At 40.5% G+C, this 12,259-nt stretch overlaps 1 protein-coding gene across 1 annotated transcript in view; it reads right to left on the reverse strand.

Annotated features, from left to right (window-relative positions):
• The window catches only part of SVEP1 (sushi, von Willebrand factor type A, EGF and pentraxin domain containing 1), a 183,320-nt gene that overhangs the window by 50,803 nt on the left and 120,258 nt on the right, over window positions 1–12,259 (reverse strand). Inside the window, exons 26-33 of the mRNA XM_057548136.1 lie at window positions 11,155–11,356; window positions 9,130–9,305; window positions 5,951–6,075; window positions 4,854–4,977; window positions 3,909–4,079; window positions 2,367–2,540; window positions 1,786–1,905; window positions 3–179 (exon numbers count right to left, since the gene is read on the reverse strand). Coding sequence (XP_057404119.1) covers window positions 3–179; window positions 1,786–1,905; window positions 2,367–2,540; window positions 3,909–4,079; window positions 4,854–4,977; window positions 5,951–6,075; window positions 9,130–9,305; window positions 11,155–11,356 — 1,269 coding nt within the window. The remainder of the gene's footprint in view (window positions 1–2; window positions 180–1,785; window positions 1,906–2,366; window positions 2,541–3,908; window positions 4,080–4,853; window positions 4,978–5,950; window positions 6,076–9,129; window positions 9,306–11,154; window positions 11,357–12,259) is intronic.

Genomic DNA, 12,259 nt, shown 5'->3' on the forward strand with positions numbered 1-12,259 from the left:
ACGTTCACAATATGGTATTAGATGACTCCATTCTCCAGACTCCAAACATGTTATTTTGGCTACTCCCATCAGCTGGTGTCCTTCATCACATGAAAATGTGACTTCAGCACCCACAGTATAAATCTCCCCGGAAGAGTGGCCGTTTTCTGGATTTCCTGGAGCCTTGCATTTTATAGGTTCTTGAAAGAGAGAAACAGTTTTTGTGGGTCAATAGGTGGCTTTCACACAACCATGCAAGGTCTCATAGCAAAAGAATTCCACTACAGTTAAGGTACCAGTTAAATCCTGAGGAGAAAAAAAAAGCTTTTGAAGGGAAAGGCATGAAGTCCAGGGACACACTAGCCGATCAGACCAGAACATACATTTAATAGGTGTTTTAAAAACAGCATTTTGAAACAGCAATGTATAAGAAAAAGAAACTAAATTTATCAGTCCCAAAAGGAAGCTGTTTATCGAGGAAGCAGTGGTGGTGCCTGGGCATGGCTCACAAGGGCTTCAGCAAGTCCTCCTTCTCCCAACCTCATACCCACTTTTTAAGAGCAATGGACCTTCTCTCAAGCTGATGTGAAGGCTGTCCCAAAGCACATTTAGGAGAAGTTCCCAGCCGCCCCTTCCAAACAGCCTACAGATCCTAAGCCTCCTATGTGTCGATCTGGGGTCAGTCACTACTTCTAGGAAAGGAAAAAAGTTAAAGGGAGATTTAGGGCTAGAGCTGAACGAGAGGAGTGAATAAATACTTAAATTCTCAAAAAGGGAAGATATACTGATTTAATCTTTCTGAAGATCCTTTTGGGTTATAAGCCAAGGACCTTAACTGAAACCCTTGCAAAAAGTAAAAGCAATTATAAGATTGATTTTGAGAATTCCTCTTTAATTTCTGTCTAATTGTTTTCTGATAGTTGCTTTCTCATAACAAATGTAGAAAGATATATATGGGTTATCACAAAACATAGAGATGTGTAAGGCAGGATTGTCTGTGTTTTTTCAATGATATAATTCTGTGTGCCTGAGGCAGAGGAAAGATACTGAAGGTGAAGAGGTGATGAAGCATCCTATTTGCTCTGACTGAGGCAGTAGAGGCCATTGCTTGTATTTCTAAATCCACTCTATTATTCTTCTATTATGTAGATATTTCTTCAACAGTCTGGTGATAAAGTTGGCTCTCAGTTTTGTTTTTCAGAAATTGGGAAGTTAGCAAAAGCACAATGCTAGTTTAAAGCACCTTTAATTGTTGCTTATGTATCATTAAAAAAATTTTTTTATTGAAGTATAGTTGATTTACAATGCTGTGTTAGTTTTACATGTACAGCAAAGTGATTCACTTATACATATATATATATATATATATATATATCCATTCTTTTTCAGATTCTTTTCCATTATAGGTTATTACAAGATATTGAATATAGTTCCCTGTGCTGTACAGTAGGTCCTTGTTACTTATCTATTTTATATACAGCAGTGTGTATCTGTTAATCCCAAACTCCCAATTTATCCCTCCCCCTGCTTTCCTCTTTGGTAACCATAAGTTTGTTTTCTATGTCTGTGAGTCTATTTCTGTTTTGTAAATAAGTTCATTTGTAACATTTTTTTAGATTCCACATATAAGTAATATCATATAATATTTGTCTTTCTCTGCTTATGTATCCTTTTAAAGGTGGTTTTTCTTTTCCATCTCCCCCTTGAAGTTAAAAATTCGTCTTACTTTTAAATAACATACATTTACAATATATACTTGAACTAAAAAATTGAAATAGACTTCCCAATTACACATAGCCTAGTTACCTGCACAGTTTTTACCATCTCCTGTGTAGGGTGGGATACATGAGCAGATGTAGGACCCATTTGTATTCAGGCAGGAAGCGTGCTCACTGCAATCTGACCCAACTGCACATTCATCAACATCTAAAATGAAGACAGTTTACAGATAGTAAAGTTGATGGATTTGTCTTATGTAGCAAACATTTGTTTTTACTTTTAAATCATTACATATCATTTAATGCATCACACTATATATTGATATATATTTTTATGAAATTTAGATATGAGAGTCATAATCACACTGCAGATCTACAATAAAAGCTATTATTTCCCCAGTTTATAGGTGAATAAGTAGAACAGAAATAAATATTCTTAATATTGAGCCTGGTAAAAATTTAAAACATGTTTGGCATGTCTATGGATAGCTGCTTTGTCACTGTGGCTTGCCCAGAGCTCACTAGGATGAGATGAAATTAACAAAGGCATGCCATAAAAGCCTCAGGAATTTGGGATAATTGTCTCCCACAGAGTTAGAGTAAATGCACACAGTAATTAAATGCATGCAGTAATTAAATGCACACAGTAATTGCCAAGATTTATCTCACCGAGACACGATGGTGAAATGCCATTCCAGCTCCCATTATCCGTACAGAACATCCTTGAATCACCCAACAGATAGTAGCCATTGTTGCACTGGTAGGTCACTGTGCTGCCAGCATGGAAGTCCTCGGCTGAATAAAAGCCGTTCTCCAAAGGGGGTGGCACCCCACAGCTAATGCCTGTAATGTGACAACTACATTAGGAGCAACATACTCAATGAACATTTTACTTATATTTATTTATTTTTTTAAAATAAATTTATTTATTTATTTTATTTTTGGCTGCGCTGGGTCTTCATTGCTGCATGCGGGTGAGCGGGGGCTACTCTTCGTTGGGGTGCGCGGGCTTCTCGTTGCGGTGGCTTCTCTTGTGGAGCACGGGCTCTAGGCACGCGGGCTCAGTAGTTGTGGCATGTGGGCTCAGTAGTTGTGGCTCGCGGGCTCTAGAGCACAGGCTCAGTAGTTGTGGCGCACGGGCTTAGTTGCTCCGCGGCATGTGGGATCTTCCCGGACCAGGGCTCGAACCCGTGGCCCCTGCATTGGCAGGCGGATTCTCAACCACTGCGCCACCAGGGAAGTCCCATTTTACTTATATTAAACTTGTAGTTGAGTTAAGCATGAACTTTTCATTGCACACAAACATTAGACTGAGAACGCTTAGGAATGGTGATAGGCTACAGCCATACCTGTGCCCAGAGCGTCTGGCTCACAGTAGGCATGCAATTCATTCATTTAAAAAAATATTTATGGAGATCCTGCTACGTGCTACACACTGTCCTGATGCTGAGGTTGCAGTAATGAACCAAACAGACAAAATCCCTGCCTTATAAAGTGTACTATCTAGTCAGAGAAGAGACACAAGAAACACATAAATATATGATATATCAGGTGGAAAGAGATGCACTGGAGGAACTTCTCTGATCACCCTATCTACAACAGCAGTCCTGCTTCCACCCAGCCCTCTCACTTTATATCTCCCTACCCTGCTTTACTTTTCTTCAGAGCCTTTACTTCTGGCCCTTGCTGTTCTTATTTACTATAAATAAATAATATTATATTTACTTGTTACTTTCTGCCTCTCCTACTACAATGTAAACTCCAAAAGAAGAGAGACTTTTTTCCCCAACTGCTGCATCTCCAGAACTTAGTTCAGTGTCTAGCACACACTCACACTAGGTACTTTCAAAACTGTTGAATAAATGAATGACTGGGTGTATCCAACTTAAGAGATCTATTCCTGTTTTCCCACCCAGCAGTGACCCATCTCCCTTTGGGCTCCAGCCCTCACACCTGTCTTTCCCTCCATCCAGTTCCTTGGGTCACCTGGGTGCCTTCACAGGTGGTGGGCTCTTTGGATCCTCATCTCCCACCTCCCTCATGGTGCCCAGCACACTTCATTACACAAGGGAAGTATTCAGTGAATATCTGCTATATTGGCTACTATGCATATGCAGTATTTCACTTTTATCTAACATTCCTGAAAAGTGTTCTTAGGGTTCCAGCATTTTTCAAGAATTTACTGAAACGCCTTCAACGAAGGCAGCTCACGTTCACAGAGAGGCAGCGGCTGTGTCCACTGTCCTTGATTCAGGCAATACTGCACGGGGTTCCCGACCATCTGGAAGCCTGGATCACAGAACAGACTGATTTTGGAGCCTGGCTTTACATCTCCTGATGCAGTTCGCAGATGAGGTACTGATCCTTCTAAAGGTGGGCAATCTGAGGGCAGAGAATGCAGGTTCAGAGCTTGTCAGTAACACAGTGGCAGCAGCACCAAGTTAAGGGTTTCAAATCATATGTTGTACCAGCGTTTGAGCGCCACTCTATTGATATTAAAACAAGATGACATGTAACCAGATCACTGGCAGGCAAAATTTCTGGAAAAAAAAAACTATTGGAGTCAACAAACAACTTTCCCTCTTCCAGCAGAAGTCTGCTGAATATTTTTTAAGGAAAAAATAGTATTTTAGAATTAATAAAATGTTCTTATGAGTTATCAAAAACCATGAATTCTAGGTTACCTTCAGAAACTTGTTTAAATACACTGAATTTTAGGAGGCATTTTTGATCATTCAGAGTTTGACTATTCAGTATGTGGGTCATAACATCCATTTCTTTTCTCTCTGTGCCACCTGCCCCTAGATGACAGCTAGGAAGTACAGAGCCGAGAGAGTACCCCATCTCAAACAGGAGGATGGGACTTCGGGGGGCATTTAAAAAATTAACTATATCCCTCCTCTCATTCTATTTTCCTTATCTTATTTTACCTTTGTTTAAGTTTCCTGCACAATTATTTTGTACCCTGTTACTCAGAATGTATTTAACTATTAAAAAATAATAGATCCTTCGGATGAAGGGTAAAATGAATTACTAGGTAAACAATAAACTGACAGACATATACTATTTGACCAATAGAGAATCAAATGTCTCCTTTTGCTAGAAAATCCCAGAGTAGTCAAGAGACAGCAGAGTCTATGGAAGAAGGAAACTAACCAGAACAGAATAAGCTCTTGGAATCGATCTTCACTCTCCCCACAATTCCTGACAGGAAATCAGGCCAGGCTAGCACATTTCCTTTACTGAGTTCCTCTGGGCATGAGGAAGCCAGCGATTTCACCTGAAAGTTTAAAAACACATCTTTAGATAAACCTCACTATTTTCACGAAGACAGAGTTATTATACCTCCTACTGAAAACCTTCACAGAAGTGTGGAGGGCAGTGGTGGGAAGCAGACTTTTGGATGTAGTGTGATTTCAGGGGCAAAGGAAAATTCTCTTCCTTCCCTCTCTCTCCTCCACCCCATCATTCCTTTTCCCAAATATTTCATTGTAACTGGAATTCTGAAATTCTACCTATAGAATTTCTGGTCTAAAACTTTGCAGTGTGTTCAGGTGTTATAGGGGTTCTCCCTTTCCAGTCTCCTGTCTTCTATCTCTCATCTGGAGTTGAGAAAGCTGAGGTTTAGGCAAGTTCTGCCACTATAATAATAAGAGCAAACATTTATCAGGCTCTTACTATGTGCCAAACAGCGTCTCAATCTTACATGCAGGATTTTGTTCCATCCTGCCAAACTCCACTATGCAGTTCTATTTGTTTCTCTTTCATAGATTAGAAAACTAAAGCTTTGAGAGATGGGGTAACACGTTCAAAATCATCAGAGTGAGTTCGTGGTAAAACTGGAATTTGAACCCAGGCCATTGGACTGCAGACTGGCTTTAACCACTAGCCCAGCTGTTACTCTTTGTGTGTAATCTTGCGCCAGCCCTAAATTTCTGCTTCTTTAGTCAGAGGGATTGGAAGTAGTCTTCTCTATGATTCTTTCTAGCTCTGAAACCACAAGATTTTATGAAACAATCATGTCCAATAAAATTGTAAAACATCACCAAGAGACTGAAAAGGAGATTCACTGAAAGTTACTGTAGATAATCTCTGCCTGGCTTAGTCTACGACCATAACATCAAATGATATCGGTGGTAAGTTCTGGAAACTCAGAGGTGTCAATAAGATATGGCATCGTTAGGCTGTGCACATTTGTACTAGTTTTGTACCTTTGCATCTCATTACTGTCATACACTGAAAATGGAATTGACCTGCTGTGGAGACAGGACATAGTCCCAGAGGTTGAGCTGGCTTATGGAGCCCACAAAAGACTCAGCTGGGTTGAATCCCTCTCCTTTTTTGTCTTGTTCTTGCCCAAGAACTAATGCACCACCACCTAAAGAGAAAGGAGAGAAAAAAGGAGGAAAACTGGCCTGATTGTTATTTCTAAAATGATAACTTAATGAAGGCACAGCCTATATAAATGGATCAGGGAAAGTTATTGAAAAGCTAAATTATCTACATTTGCTGCATGATTTATCAGTAAGATGAATTCAATATTTTATATACCAACTTAAAAAAATGGTCAAAGAGGATTTCGAATATTATATATTGGATTTATATATATTTAACTATAAAACTAGATATATACATATATAAGCATATGATATTTTATGTCAACAAAATAGCTAAGTCCTATTTCGCCTCCTTTGTTCTAGGAAATTACCCTCCATGACAGATTACCAGTAGCTGCTCTTCATCTTTTTATTCTTCAGCTTACAATGATTAAAGTTCTATCATCAATTCCAGGGAACATTCCAGTGGCCACCTAATTGCAAAATCCAATGGGACTTCCTTCAATATTCACCTCTGGTGACTTCTCTGTATCCCCTGTTTCTATTAACCATTTCATTCTATTAAACTGCCCTTCCTGGCATACTTAATGGTCTGTGTTTGCCCCTCCAGAACTACCCTCCCCCCTTCTCCGCTCTGCTTTGTGTCCCCTAGGTTGACACCTATGGACTACACCACCTGGTTTCCTTGGTCCTCTGGCTTCCATTTGGCCAATGGAAAGACCAATTAGAGGTAAGAAAGTGGGATGAGAGAGAAGTTTAACTTCCCGGATACCTTTCTCCCAGGCAACAGATGGTAGGGGTTGCTTTCCTCTCTCTCACATCATTGCTCCCGCTGGGTGATTTCTCCCCATCACTGCAGGTTTGCCTGCTTTCTGGCGACAACTCCCCATCCTTGTCAATTCATGTCCATCTCTTGTGATTTTTCCATTGTTGCTAGTCATGGTGTGTTTTACTACCACATCTTGGTTCTCAAGCATGCCCACACCTTTGAAAACAATCTCTTCATGAAACGCTTCAGCTACCCTCCTTGTGTGTTTCCTGCCAGGAGCCCGACTGATTCCACTTGGTTTCCATGACAGTATCCTCTCCTGGTTCTCCCTGAACCTTTCTGCTCATTCTCAGTCTCCCTTCTCTGCCTGCCTCTTAGACTCTGATGCGCCCAGGATTCCACCCTAGCCTCCTTTCTTCTTCCTTCAGCTGTTCCCGCTATCTGACCTCACTCCTGCCAATCCATGTCTATAGAGCCCTCATTCATGATTTCCCAACCTACATCTCTTTCTTACAAAATTAATCATTAAAATTAATACATACACGTAGAAGGAAATTTGAAAAAAGAAAAGTATAAAGAATTCCTTCTACCCAGAAACAATCATTTAACAGTTTTGTGTATTTCTTTCTAGGTTCTATATTCTTTTAATTATTTTTTTTAGTATGGGTGTGTGAGAGAGATTTTGAAACACACAACACAGGAGCCTACTACATGTGATGTTGGAAGCTTGCTTTTCTTCTTGAACATGTTCTCATTTCATGAGTTTTAATAGCTATTTTATCACGTGAATGCGCAACAATCGATAATTTTCTTCATTAACTAACAACCACTCCTTATTGGGTACTGGGGTTGTTTCCAGGTTTGGTGCTAAGATAACACTGAGATAAATATATTGATACGTAGATATTTGTTCAGATCATTGATTCTTTCTTTTCGATTGATTCCTGGTAGTGAAGTGTTGGTTGCGTGCAAAGGGTTTCTCTAAGGCTGTTGATGCAAGTTTCTGAATTGTTTCCCAGAAAGTCTGGATCAATTTTCACACCCTCCAGGACTCTGTAAGAACATTCACCATGCTGAATCCTTGCCAAGCATATCTTACCACTAAAAAGCAACTCTCAATTTGATATAAAGTGGTATCAACCTATGTTTGTAGCTGCACATATTCCTGGGATTAAATTCAAACTCAATATGCCTAAAACCAAATACAGAATCTTCCCCCACCCCTGATTCCTGCTCTGATAATTGTCCTTTCCTGAGAGAATTCCTATCTCAGCCAACAGACTCTTCAATAAATCTGGTCACCCAAACTGCAGTCAGTCATTAACTAGGGTCTGTCAGTTGGAGCTCTGCAATATTTATGGACTGTAATTCATTCTTATTGCTATGGTCAGACAACCATCTCCTTGGGTGGCTACTATTATAGTTCCCTTGTTCTATTTTCCTATTCCTTTAACTTACTTTTCACTCTTCTATTAGGATGTAATTTTTTTTTGAGATAGAAGTATTCCTTTTTTTTGAGATAGAAATATTCCTTTTTTTTTTTTTACCATCAATGAAATAAATGCTCATTATGAAAATATCAGAAAAGAATAAAGAAGAAAAATAAAAGCCACCTGCAATCCCATCACCCAGAGAAGGGAGAGTTAAAAACAAGAATACTCTAAATTAAACACAAAAAGGAGCCACCACCCCGCTTCACAGGATAATGCCACTTCCTGCAGAAACGCTTTTAATGTTTCCTTATTTACTACAGAGAACCTCCAGCCATTCCTCCTCATATGACATACGTCACAGAAGGACCTAGATAGTGCAGGCTTATTGCCAGGTACAAGGCTGAGAACACTGGAACATTTAATACTTTTGCATTCCTTCAAACAAAACTCTAAATATTTGTTTAAAAGTATTTTTAGAAGAGAGTTTGAGTTCCATCAGAAAAAGGGCCTAAAAGATGGATAGCTATTAGCAGTGCCCCAGCCTGTATTCTGGATCTACTTGTATACTGTGCATACGGATCACGAACCAAACCTAAAATAAAAACAACAACCAAAACCAACCAACAAAAAAACACCAGCAATTAATCTCCTCCTTGGAAGATAGTTTAGTAACCACCCACTGTTACTTCAGCACGCATCTTGGTAGTCTTAATATACATCCCAAAGGCATTTCTTACAGAGTCACACAGCTCACCTAGGAAAAGCTTCTAATAACTCAGTCAGGATAATCAGGGGGTGGTAAATGGGAGAGATAACTTAGCAAACTTGATGTTCATCAAAGCACCACCGCCTCTAGCATCAAATGGAATTATATTCCTTTTGCTAAGACATACCAGGGATGGGCGAACCAACAGAGAGGCCCATACCACCGTCAGATAATTTCCCATCGATATAGACTTTCCAGGCTCCATCAGCACTCGTCCAAGTGATTGCAATATGATGCCAACTGCCGTCATTCACCGAGGGACAGTCTGTTATTTTTTCCTTGCCATTCACATAAAGAACCCAGCTGCAGAAAGATTCCAGGGGATATAGTCATCAGTCATATGTCATAATCCCATCTGTGGGGCATGTTACTATCTTTCTTTTTTTCCTTCTTTTCCTTTTTTGTGGGTAAAGCACTTCGGGTAAAACCGTTACTTCTTTTTCTCCATTTCAGCCATGTTTCATAGAAGCAGATTTGATTACTAATTACTCTTTATTGTAGCTCACGGAAAACTGGTTTGTGTGAAACACTGAGGGGTAGGAAAAAGTCTTAGGATGAGCTGAAAGAAGTCAGTCCAACTTGAGATAATTCACCAACTGTCTATTCTGGAGAGACTGAGTCAAGAATGGAAGGAATGAGAGTTATGTAAATGTCAGTCTGGTTTCCTTCCTCTAGGATGCATGTTCCTACACCTCAGAACAGACTTCAGAGATCTCATAGGAAGTCAATCCTTTCTTTCTGTTGCCAAAACAGTCACATGGCAGACGAAGTATATCGATCCAAAGAAAAGAATAATTGGAACTAAACGGAGGTGACCAGACACAAGAGGGTTCCAACAACCATGTCACTTAGAGGACTGTCAAAGTTAACAAGCAGTTAAAAGTAAAATATCTTCAAAAGCACATGGAGACAAAGAAAAGACTAGGGAAAATTGATAAAGAAGGTTAAGAATTCATTGAATAACTCTCCCAGCATCTTCTGAGCCCCTATTCAAAGATGTTTATGAAAAAATATTTTTATTGATAAAACATGAATTGTTTCCCCTCTGTGTTTTCCCATTTTCCTCCCCCAATTCAAGCAGGCAACAGGTTTTCTCTTTCTATACATTCTGCCTCAGGGGAGGATTTTGCAAATTTCTTGGATTTTGTTTCTGAACGTTCAAGTCCATTAAGAAGAATGGGGTTTGAGGACGGGAAGATTTCCACCAGAATAGTGAGAATCTCATGGATTGATGAGAGGAAAGAGAGCTCAGTGGGTCCCTGAAGCCTGCAACCTGCTCACTAGCAAAAGGCCACAAATTTGGGCAGATCTGGGAGGAAAAGGCCATGTGGTACACCACAGAATCTCTCTAGACTGAAGGCATAAACTCTCAGCCTTGACAAGGACTCCACATGTGGCGAAGAGCAGTAGTTCTGCAAGGACCACAGAGGCTGAGGCAGTGGATAGCTCAGTGATCAGCAGGGTAGACAGATGACCAATGGCGGGAGTCCTGCCTGAGTCTTTGGCTCTTTAGCAAAACTCTGTGGGTTTTAGATGATCTGTGAGCATCTAAGACAGGAGAAGCAGTCAGTAGAAAGAAATCAGAGAAACAACCGGGGCTGACTTTCCCAGAGGGATGGGGTTCTGCATTTGGAATGAATTGATCCAAAAAGACATAAAGGAATGTCATCTTGCACACCTGAGATTATAGACGGATTCGTATTCAATACAAGTGTCTCCCAGGGGTCAACAGTGCCACTGAAATCTCTTGACTCTTGGCCGCTCTGATATGTAAATAAAGGAGCACTGGTCTGAAAAGTCAGAGTTTGCCACTCCCAGGGTGTGAGATTTGGGGGCAAAGCGTTTAGTTTCTCTGAAACTTCACTTTACCTTTTAAGGGGCATCAGTTCCTCAAGTCATTGTGAAGCTCAAATGAAATAATACATATGAAAACACTTAGCAAATAGCAAAATACAATACATGTATAAGGCATTACCACTGCAACTCTGCCTTCTTATAGGACTTGTCCAGATGTTCTGTTTGATTACTGTCACCCTGCTGTTCTGCTGGAACACCTGACCGCCCCCCCAACACCACCACTCCAACCCCCTTGTCAGTTCTAACTTGGTGCCAGGATACGTCCTAGCACAGCCTTCCTGACACCTCTGCTTACCCATTATAATCGGTTAGAAGGAAGGTATTGTCACTGCCATTCTCAAGTGCATAGGAGATTGGCGTCCCATAGTTGGTGGTGTCAGAAGATTTCATCCAGAACGTGCAGGTTACAGCACGGAGGGATGGAAGCGCACCATCCAGCATGACGTAACCATAGATGCCGGAAACTTCGAAATCCAGGTTAAAACCTGCAGACTGTTCTGCAACAAATAAGAAAGTATGAGCACACATACAGATGGCCAATAGACACGTGAAAAGATATTCAACATCGCTGACTATTAGAGAAATGTAAATCAAAACTACCATGAGGTATCACCTCACACCAGTTAGAAGAGCCATCATTAAAAAGTCTACAAATAATAAATGTTGGAGACGGTGTGGAGAAAAGGGAACCCTCCTGTACTGCTGGGAATGTAAACTGGTGCAGCTACTATGGAAAACAGTATGGAGGTTCCTCAAAAAAGTAAAAATAGAATTACCATATGATCCAGCAATCCCACTACTGGGCTTATATCTGGAGAAAACTCTAATTCTAAAAGATAGACGCACCCCGATGTTCACAGCAGCACTATTTACAATAGCCAAGACATGGAAGCAACCTAAATATCCATCAACAGATGAATGGATGAATGGATGAAGAAGATGTGGCATGTATACATATATATGGACCATTTAAAAATGTGGACCATTTTTAAAGTCTTTATTGAATCTGTTACAATATTGTTTCTGTTTTCTGTTTTGTTTTGTTTGGCCACGAGGCATGTGGGATTTTAGCTCCCCAACCAGGGGCCGAACCCACACCCCCTGCATTGGAGGGCGAAGTCTTAACCACTGGACCGCCAGTCCCTAACAAATTCTTTTAAATAAAATCATCAGTGAGTATCTAAGACAGGAAATGCACTCAGCAGTGAAAGGAAGCTGAGAAACAGGGAATAGTTGGAAGGAGAGGTGGGGTTGGGGAGTCATTAAAGATGAGAGACTCTAAGCACATGTGTGGAGTGACTGATACTGCAGGAGAGAAGGAGGGGGTCACTGCAAGGGCAACCCTCCAGCCCTGCTCAGGGCTCTGGCTCTTCTCCATTTTATGAGCCCCAATCCTGCAT

Source organism: Balaenoptera acutorostrata, chromosome 6, assembly GCF_949987535.1.
Source record: "Balaenoptera acutorostrata chromosome 6, mBalAcu1.1, whole genome shotgun sequence".
Taxonomy (NCBI): Eukaryota; Metazoa; Chordata; class Mammalia; order Artiodactyla; family Balaenopteridae; genus Balaenoptera; species Balaenoptera acutorostrata.